This window comes from Protopterus annectens, chromosome 9.part0, assembly GCF_019279795.1.
Source record: "Protopterus annectens isolate FY-2018-M chromosome 9.part0, PAN1.0, whole genome shotgun sequence".
Lineage (NCBI taxonomy): Eukaryota > Metazoa > Chordata > Ceratodontiformes > Protopteridae > Protopterus > Protopterus annectens.
The window spans coordinates 1,929,362,323-1,929,372,322 of record NC_056743.1 but is presented as its reverse complement, the minus strand read 5'-3'; the positions used below and the strand labels follow the sequence as shown (position 1 = coordinate 1,929,372,322).

Genomic DNA, 10,000 nt, shown 5'->3' with positions numbered 1-10,000 from the left:
GACAATGTTTATTTTTTTCACTTTTGGGGGTTTGATATTCTGTGTTATGAAAAAAAAATATCAATGCCTAAGCAAATTGTTGACTAACAATACAAAAATCTCAGCTAGATTTTGTGGCAAATTCCCATAATGACATCTGGGTTCATGCACCTAAAAGTCTGTTATTTCACCATTATCTTGCCTATCCCAGTGGGAATCCCACAATGCACTGCATGCTTTAAACCTGTCCATTAAAGATTAAAAAACATTGAATGAAATTTGCAGTGTGGGTTACATTCAGATGATGGAATGGTCTACAAATAAAACAGCAGACTAACAATCAGAAGAATGTACACTGAAAAAAGACCTTTTGGCTTCATTTCAAGATGTGGTCATACAGTATATCTACAAAGGGCTGTCATTTGAAACAAAACAGATACATCTGAAGTTCTCTCATTCCAGAAAAACATTCTCATTTTTCTTGAGGTTTCAAACAGAGCAACGATATGTCATCTTCACAGGAAAATGTAAGTGAAGGAAGCCTTCTTAGGCTAGGTCTGGATTAAGGAAATGATGGCTGTTGATGTTGAAGTGAGATGGAAAGTGACAGAGTGATGTCTGTTCAAGTCAGAATATCATGACTGTCATAGCTTGATAACGAGACAGATGGTTATGTTTCTATGTAGGAAATAAAATCAGAAAGGTGACCAACTGTAGAATCCCCAAATCTCAGTAGAAGCTTCCATACCATGCACAATCATCATTCTCTCCTTAACATGTTGATACCATGCAGACATCCAGATCAGTTATTATGCAGATCAGTCCCAGAGTGGCATTCTATCAAGTCTCACCACTACTAAGATTTGAAAGACACTGTAGAACTTAGGCTTAAGTTAAATCACTGCAAGATTGCCAGAAAAGGCAGTGAACTACAAATCTACAGAACATTTCAAAAGAGCCTGGAATAAGTGGAAAAAGGCAGATTTGTAGTGGGGCTTGCAGCAACTGTCTAGTGCAAGTCATAATACATAGAAAGGCTTGATAGAATTTCAGCTCTTTCCTATTATGTATTGCTTGTACAGTACGATTGTTTTGGAGGAACAGCAAACCTGTAACTATAGTAAGACTTTCAGGATTTTCTTGGTTTGGGAAATCCCAGCAAAACTGAGCAAGTTAGGTTAATGCAGAACAAAAAAGCTCACAATGCAATTCCAGCTAATCCGGCCTCAGAATGATAGGCAAGTCTACTTTCAAAGAGGTCCACTACAGGACTTATCATCCATCCAATGACTCTCTGACTGAAGGTCTTCAAAATAATTTTGGTTGTTGAGTTTGCTTTTAGTTTTTATTGAGGTTTAACATCACAAAGGATATGAAGATTACAGATGTACTACCAAAAACGGTTTAACTGTAAAATCAACACATTTTGAGTAAATCACAAAAAAATAGTACCCTAAAATATTTAATCTGTTTGATAACTGGATAAAACTAGTGGTCTTTAGAGATTCATAATTCTGGGCATACAGATAAAATGGAGCATATCAGGAATCAAACAGAAAACAGTTTAAGAATCTGCATTTTTCATGCACTATCACCCTTTCCCATGTGTGTGGTGCACATTCCGTTGCCAATGATGGTGGAATATGTAGTGTTTTCTGTAAAGAAGACAACAAATTAACTTTAATGATAACAGATCATGTTGCAGTAGGAGGCATTTATCAGTAAAACTGGTCTGCAATTTGAAGGATGATTTTAATGGGACAGAAGGTTTCATATATTTGGCTACTTTTATGTAAAATAGCAGTTTTGTTGTGTATGGCCCTCTAGCTGGTTTGTGAGATGTTACAGAGGTTTATGCTGACAGATAATCATTCAGGATGTGAAAGTAATGGAATAAGAACAAAGTAGATTTCTAAAAAAAAACTAGTTGGGCTATCTAATGACACCAGCACCAATATTGTTTTTATCAACTCATAGGAGGAAGTTAATCTTCCTGTAGACTGCCATGACAGCATCTGTGATTCTATTTCACAAGAAGGAGAGCAAGACAAAGACAGAATGCTAGAAATAACCATTCAATCTATCTAGTATTTTCTGTAGGGGAAAAGCATAGAAACACTTTCAAAGGTAACAATTATGGAACATCTGGAAGACAGTGGGGCAAATGACCCCAGGCAACATGGATTCAGAATGGGAAAGTGTTGTCAGAGGGATCCACAGAGCTGTTTGACTAGATAACCAGGATGTTGCACCAGGAAGAGGCTATGGACATGGCCTAATTATAATTTATAAACACAAGGAAATCAAAATATGTTTAAACTGGGTTCAGGTCCCACATGAAGCACTCACTTAATTTTTTTTCTTTTGTATATGCATACATCCTACCCTGCTGCTGAACTGTCTGGACTTAGAAAGGTATTTATCAAAATAGCATGTAAAAGGCAACCCTGGAATGGATCTTATGGATGCCATAGGTAAATACCTTTTAAACAGTGAGGCACAAGGGGTAACAGTAAACAGTGATTAGTGCTGCAGCCTCTAGGCTTCAGGGTAAGGGGTTTAGTTCTGGTGTTTGGGTAGAATCTGAAAGCTCGAGCAATGTCTGCATGTTGTTTTTTCTCAAGAACTCTGTTTTTCTTACACCGCTCTATCACCTCCTCCTTAGGTTTACTAGCGTCTCTAAAAAAACTTGTAACTATGTGTGCATTGTAGAGTTTTATCCCCAGGTCCTCCCCTGTGAAGCAGCATTTGGTACTATGGGATTAACCAGGTTATCAAAAACAAAATAACTGTATAAATAAAATGATGGTTATTAGAGGGATAATGCAAGGGCAATACTGGGCCCAGTCCCCAGCTCATTTATGTACTATTAAAGTCAAACTCATTCTAGTTCTTCAACCAGATATCTCCAAGTAATGACTTAAAAAAAAATCCATTTTGGTGTTATTTGTGCTTCACAGCACTTTACTGACCTCAATAAGACATGGTCTAAGGAAACAAAACTGTGGGCAGTATCTAGGAGTGCAGACAACAGAAAGTGTGTTGTCCATCCTATTCATTTGTTTATATATTTTGCTAACCAAGTTGTGGCCTGTGGTCAGTGGATGCCAAAAAGCAATGTCTGGTTAGGTGACTTACTCACAGTCACACAGCTGGCAAATGAAACACAGACTAAGGGACCCAACCACAGGATTACATGATGAAGTTTGTTAGCAGGTTGTCGCCGTAATCCTCTATACCAAAAAGTCTACAGGTTGAGATAACTGACCTAACTAACAAAAAGATGATGGGACTTTAATGATTGGTCGCAAGGAACCCAGGCTGAGCCTGCAACTGGTCATGCTTGATCAGTGTTCTAGCCTGATAAGCAAATGTAAATAAATTAATAAAACAGATAATTAAATAAAAAGGATAATTAGATAGATATGAAGAAATTGAAAAGTACTGAGAGATTTCTGGACAATGAATGACATCTATGAAATAACAGCAAGACCGATAACTGGAATTAACGTTAATTACAGTGGGGGATGCAGTTGTCCTCTAAATACACATAATAAATATTAACAGTGTTTCTCTGGGTAGGAAAAGTTTAGGGAGCTGGTGTTTTCATATCAGATGACATGAAACCCTATCAAGTGCAATGTTTGCAGTTATGGAGATTTGTTTTTATTCTAAGGTCATAGGACTAGGACAGTTCAGCAGACAATTATAAACATGATGCACTATCTGCATCCAAAGCCATCAGTAGTTTCATATAGTATGGAAGAATGACATAAACTTTTAAGCAGTTCAGGCAGAACACAATTCAAGAACAGATAGTAAAACGTTCAATGAAAACAATGGCAACGTTTTCTGAATCACAGAAATGATGATGGTTGATAAAAGCAATCTCCAAGAGGATGTACTGCAGTCAAACATAGTGAAGACATTCAAGAATGCAGGTAATAGACATACAGCAGATCTTTTGGGTGTGTGTGTGAATATTCTGTTGCTTAGACATTACTTACTGCTTATCTTCACAAAGGGAAACAAGCAGACAGACAGACTAGATGGACTATTAAAGTCTCAGATCCTGTGTCGGTCTCCTACAAATATGTAACAGGTTACCCAATACAGGTATTTAAAGTTCCAGGTGGGAGGGCTTGGGCTTTCATAGATGTGACAAGAGTGATTATTTGTGATTGTGAGGAAATTAAGTAGAAATAATAGAATAACCTCCTGGCTTTCACAGAGAGTAGTGGGTATTTGGAACTCACATCTCCTTCATGTGAGAGTCTGGCCAAATTTAATTCAAGTTTAGATTATTTTTTGATAACAGATATTATGTCTATTAGATAGGTAATAAAGGCTCTCATCCTATACTTGAAACCCATGTCTTTATATTACTGCATTATATTATATATTATGTCGATACTGTAAGCCAGGACACCAGGTGATACTCTGTTGGGAGGGTGGCCTAATGGTTAAGATGTTTGCCTTACAAACAGAAGGTACAGGGTTTGAGTCTTGCAGAGGATAATTGGCTAGGCTTAAAATGGCTCACAAGGGCAGTTGGCCTAGTACTAACCTATGAACTATGAACTTATACAGATGGATAATGCTTCCACAGGATGTGGACTGAAAGGATAGACAATCATTTAAAAAATCTATCTTTTCTGCAGCATATTTTGAGGAATGATTACTACTAATCTTTGTAGAGAAGCAATGAAATTACATTTTAAAGGAGCTATGGCACTCAAAGTAATTCCTGGGGATGTTGGGATGATGATGATGATGATGATGGTGGTGGTGGAGTCTGTAACCATGGCAACTGTGGCTAACTAAGCACTTAGGAACTAGCATAGAGATGTAAAAAAGCACAGAGTTGTGTACTTTTACAGTGTCAGAAACACATATCATGAAGGTAGTAACCCAGGGTTGCACTATGAACTTGTTCTTCACAACACTAGGAGAGAAGGGTCTTAATATCAAGGCAATGCTGCTTTCGAAATTTGGTGATGTCCAGGGTATACCACAGTACTGTCACCCTGGCAGATAACCTGTGGAAGTTAAGATGCACACATATGCAAATATACTTACATACACATACACATTCACCAACACACACATATATACATGCATGGACATGCGTGCGTACACACATGAATGTATGTGTTTGCATGCATGCATGCACACAAATGAATGTATGTGCACATTTTTGAGCCATAAACTAGACACTAATGCAACTCAAACAAACAGGAGCAAAACACTTTAGCATTTAAAGTGAAACTCAAGCAGTTCATTGACAACACCTCCTTTAATCTTCAGTGCCTTTTTAGTGCTTAGGTGCCATACAGTCAGTCCTCTCCTGATACAACTCACAGAGAGATCAGTGACAACAGAATTCACATCATTTCACTGATGACACTTTCAATGAAATCTCTTCCATCACATTAAGCCTGAAGTTTTTAAATGTGTTTTCTTATTATTTTAAACTTTCTTTTTTTTAATTTTGTTTGAATTGTTGATTTGATTTGTGTGTTTCACTTCTTATATCATTTAATTATGTTTCTAGTGCTGTAAATGTTATGTGAGAAGTGTTTCACTTCCAAGGTGTCTGACCTTTTTCACTGTTGTACAAAACAAAAATAAAGTTACTATAGCTATGTAGGGGGAGTGCAGGGATGTGAGACCCCCCCAGCATAGGAGGTACAGGGGCAGAAGGCTTGCCTCATCAATGAAAGTGGTTTTCAGGGTTATGTTAAGTGGTAGCAGTTTCATTTAAAGTGTCTTCAGTGAAATGACATGGATCCATGATAGAAAATAGTACTGAAAATAATGGAGAGCGCTGTGGTAGGTAATGGGGAGCGCTGTGGTAGGGCAGGACTGAGTGACCATGTTCAGGAAAAAGGAAAGAAATATGTTTCTAAAAGAAATAGTAATAATTACATACATACGTACATTAATAAATAAGAACATCAGAAGTACCTTTCCAAGAAGATAACACATCAGCTCACTGATACAGATGAGTTTGGCCTGAGCTACACATTTATTTAAAATGCATTTTGATAGAACTACTTCACTTTCCATGGACTGCTTTATGATCAGGATTAAAACGGCAGTCACGGAGGTGAAGAATAAGGTACAATAAGTTGTAATATGGCATTTTGTGTACAAGAGAAAGTAGACTTTTCTGAGAAAGAGAACTTCAGAACACATATAAAGACTAACAGCTCATTCGAAAATTCTCGATTTATATTCATGCAAGGCTCCACGGTCATAACTCCAAAGTTCAAACAAAGCAGAAAAACAAGGTGGAAAGGAAACAACCGGGCCAGATAGCATCTCTCATCAAAGTTTTTTTTTTTTTTTTTAATTTTTGAAATTTTTTTCCGCAGGCAATAGTAGGATGGTACTGACATGATCTAAAGAGTGCTGTTTTGTATGCATTTTAGTGTTTTTTTTTATTAGTTTTTTTTTTTTATTTTTGTTAATCAACTCCTTCAATTCCTCACAAAAATTGTGAGGCTATGAACTTTCAAGAAGTTGATATATTAACAGGTAAACTGAGATGATAAAACTCATCAATATAGGCAAACATTTTCCAAAAGTTCATTTAGCAAGTTTTTTTTTGTTGTAAAGTAGATAGTATTTCTGAGAGGCATAGCTTGATTTTGTTTTGCTGTTGGGGGTATATACTTCCCCCTGAGTGTTTGTACAACACCCCCCAACTTCTGAAGATTCTGTAACCAATTTCTTTACATGCTCAGAAACCCCAACCTTTTCCCACCACCCCCCATAAAACATATATTCTTTTCTTTAAATTTCATATTTAGTTGACAAAGTCCCCGAACTGCAGAAACCCAGTCACTCCCCTGGTTTTCTTCAGAAATTTAAAATTATTTAAATATAATATATATAATTTTTTTCTGAAAATAAATTCAGGCTAGCACCAGTCATCATCATCAGTTTCACTGTACTGCTCATGCATTCTCTTTCGTGTGCCAGGACCTCTGGGATTCATTGCCCCATGAGCATAATATCCATTTGGTAATCGCCGCCCATGTCTGGACGGCGAGACTGTTGATGGCACTACCCTTGAAGTCCTGGGTGACTGTCTTGAGCTGGTTGCAGCACTTGTTTCAAAGGGGAGTGTATTTCCACTTGGCTCGTCATATTCAGGACTGCAGTACTCCTGATGGGATCCCGGATATGGCTCAGAGATGTGAGAGCTTGCTGTTGACCACCGATTGCTGCTGTGGCGATGTGTTCGTGGTGATTCATTGCGAGGTACAGTGTGTTTATCTGTGCCAGGTGACCTGCTGCTTTTATGGCTGCTGCCGCTCTGCTGGTCCCTGGCTGAATAGTCCGTGGGATGTGGAGAGTATCTTCGTGGCACAGGGGTTGGTATCCTACCAGACTGTGACAGTGGTGGCTGCTGAGACATGGTGTTCATTGCCTTACGGACCACTGGGGAGTAGGTAACATGTGGCCTGGGTGTGGTGGGGGTCTGGGGTAGTTGTCTGCGTCCACGCCTTGGTGTGCTAGTACCAGATGTCGAAGGAACTGGGCTCCCGCTCACAGAACTACTGCCCTACACAAAAATTGAAACAAAGCAAATCAAAAAAAAAAATTCGACAAAATTAACAAGGAGAAGGGAAGGAACACAGAGACCATAAAAAAGAAATAAAAGGAACAAAACAGTGATAAATAAAGGAAAAGAGAAGAAAAAATAGTTTGTAATGTATAAAAAGACAGACAGAGGCAACAATCATGGAAACAAAAAAACAAAAGGTGAAAGAAAAAGATGGATTTCAGTAAGTTTAGGGATTCAAACAGCAAAACATTAACATTCTGATTTCATGGTTAAAAATAAAGGAAAAAAATCTACTGCAAAGAAATTACAAAATGAATATCATATTTTTGCTTGTGAAATAATCATTTTACATGCTCATTTCTCTGCTTTCCAAACTGCATGGCTCCCTTCTTAGTCACATAATTCTACTACATCTGCTATTCCAATAAGTCTTGACAGTTAAAATCTGTTGGACACTCTTTATATTGTCAAAGGTACTATAGGTCAGTTTGAAAGAGAACACACAATTTAGTACTGTCATCGTGGCAAACTTCTGACTAATGCAGTTTCACTTTACCACCTACCTCAGATAGTGCTGATTATCCAAGATACCAGATACCTACTCCATCCCATGGTGACTCAGTAATATTCTTGGGAGTTGTAACTGTGCAAACGTGAGCACTATAGTGGCAGTGGAACTGATTCCAGGCTGAATGACCACTGTCTGCATAGTGTCACTAATGAAAAGGTGAGGTCGATCTTTCCTGCATATGTATAAGCTGCTGTAGATACCTAGCAATAAATAGCACTCTGTAAATAAGATATTTGGGAGGTAAACAACTGAAGCAACTTTCTATTTGTGTATTTTTTATTACTTTCAGCAAAATTATCCTTAATTGTGTAGTTTTATTTACAGCTAACCTTTTACTACATTTTTCCTTCTCAGAGCTAATGGCTCTGAGGAATATGCAGGGTGAAGACTGACTGGGAAGAAGAAAGAATGAGTTTGCCGAAGTATGAATTAGTTTAAGCTTGCAGTATGGTATCTATTGAGGTCTTAAAATGAAACCTTTCTAATCAAAAGTGTTTTTGTATTGTGTTGCATATTGATTTTCTGCAGTGTTTTCTATGTGCTCGTGTGTGTGTGTGTGTGTGTGTGTGTGTGTGTGTGTGTGTGTGTGTGTGTGTGTGTGATTGTCACTACTTACATATTCCAAAGCAAATGACTTTACTGTCCTTGTTGCTGAAGGCGACATACAAAGACTTTGTTGTCTTCTAGCAAGCGTAGATGCTGGCAATTGTTTTATTTAACACTGATATAAGGATGAGAGGAGGTTATGCTGGTATTAATCACTGTAAAATATTTAAACCATCAGCATCAATCCCATTTTCTCATTTTGCACATGAGGTTGGGGTGTCACATCAATATTTTGAACCAACTCTGCTGCAAAATGTAACACATTTGCATGCAAGTGCACGGCTAAATTAAAAATAAGTAAGAAAGCATGGCACTTCATGCACAGTAGTGTTTATTTCTTATGTAGTGTATGCGAACACCTGTTACTTGTTATTGCTGTATGAAAATAAATAACACATAAATATATATATATATATATATATATATATATATATATATATATATATATATATATATATCAGAATATAAAACCTCTTCTGCAACATCAACAAAACAGTTTGGAGGGATAAGTATATCTCTCAGAGGATACCGCTGCTCTGGAACAGACTCCCCGTTCACATTAAACAAAGTTCACCCCTGTCCATTTTCAAGTACATTTTGGATCTATGGATGGGAAACAGAAAATCTACTCTATGGCTGCCCCCTGTTCTACTGATGGATGGAGTCAGCTCCTAAATGCTTTATCCCATGCATCGGTCCCATGAGGATGGATAAGACCAGTCTATGATCAAATGGGATAGGTTATTTCAAGCACAAAAAGAAAAATTAGCTAAAATGGCCCTAGTGCATGCCGATGAAGCAATGACCCACTACTTTTCCTGGAGTTCTTGATTATCTTGTGCTTGCCACAAGCATGATAAGGTAATCCTACTTTACTTCTGTTATCGCAGTTATCCCATAGTTAAAAGGATCCTCACTTAGTATACTGTGTTTACCATAATATGAGGTCATTGTAGCATTTCACTCAGCAAGCAATATATACTGATTAGAAATCATGTGGCACAGCTCAGTAGTTAGTAACATGATTTTCTGTAAATACATCTGTATTACAACATTATACAAGAACTGCAAATGATACCATGAACTGCACCACAAAATCATTTCCAAATATGTGTCATTTTAGCTTTTTTGGTTTTGACTTTTAATGTTACAACCAGTAAAAATCTTAAGAAAAAAAGAAATGAAACTATGTGACACCGTCTGCAGACTCGCAGGCACTTCTTTTCAACATGTTACAGTATCAGAAGTCATGTGACATTTTGTTATTT

At 37.4% G+C, this 10,000-nt stretch overlaps 1 protein-coding gene across 1 annotated transcript in view; it reads right to left on the bottom strand.

Moving 5' to 3' along the window:
- LOC122810833 (voltage-dependent P/Q-type calcium channel subunit alpha-1A-like) overlaps positions 1–10,000 on the bottom strand; it is an 874,328-nt gene that overhangs the window by 51 nt on the left and 864,277 nt on the right. Inside the window, exon 10 of the mRNA XM_044082387.1 lies at positions 1–7,552. This exon is cut by the window's left edge and continues 51 nt beyond it. Coding sequence (XP_043938322.1) covers positions 6,905–7,552 — 648 coding nt within the window. The 3' untranslated portion in view covers positions 1–6,904. The remainder of the gene's footprint in view (positions 7,553–10,000) is intronic.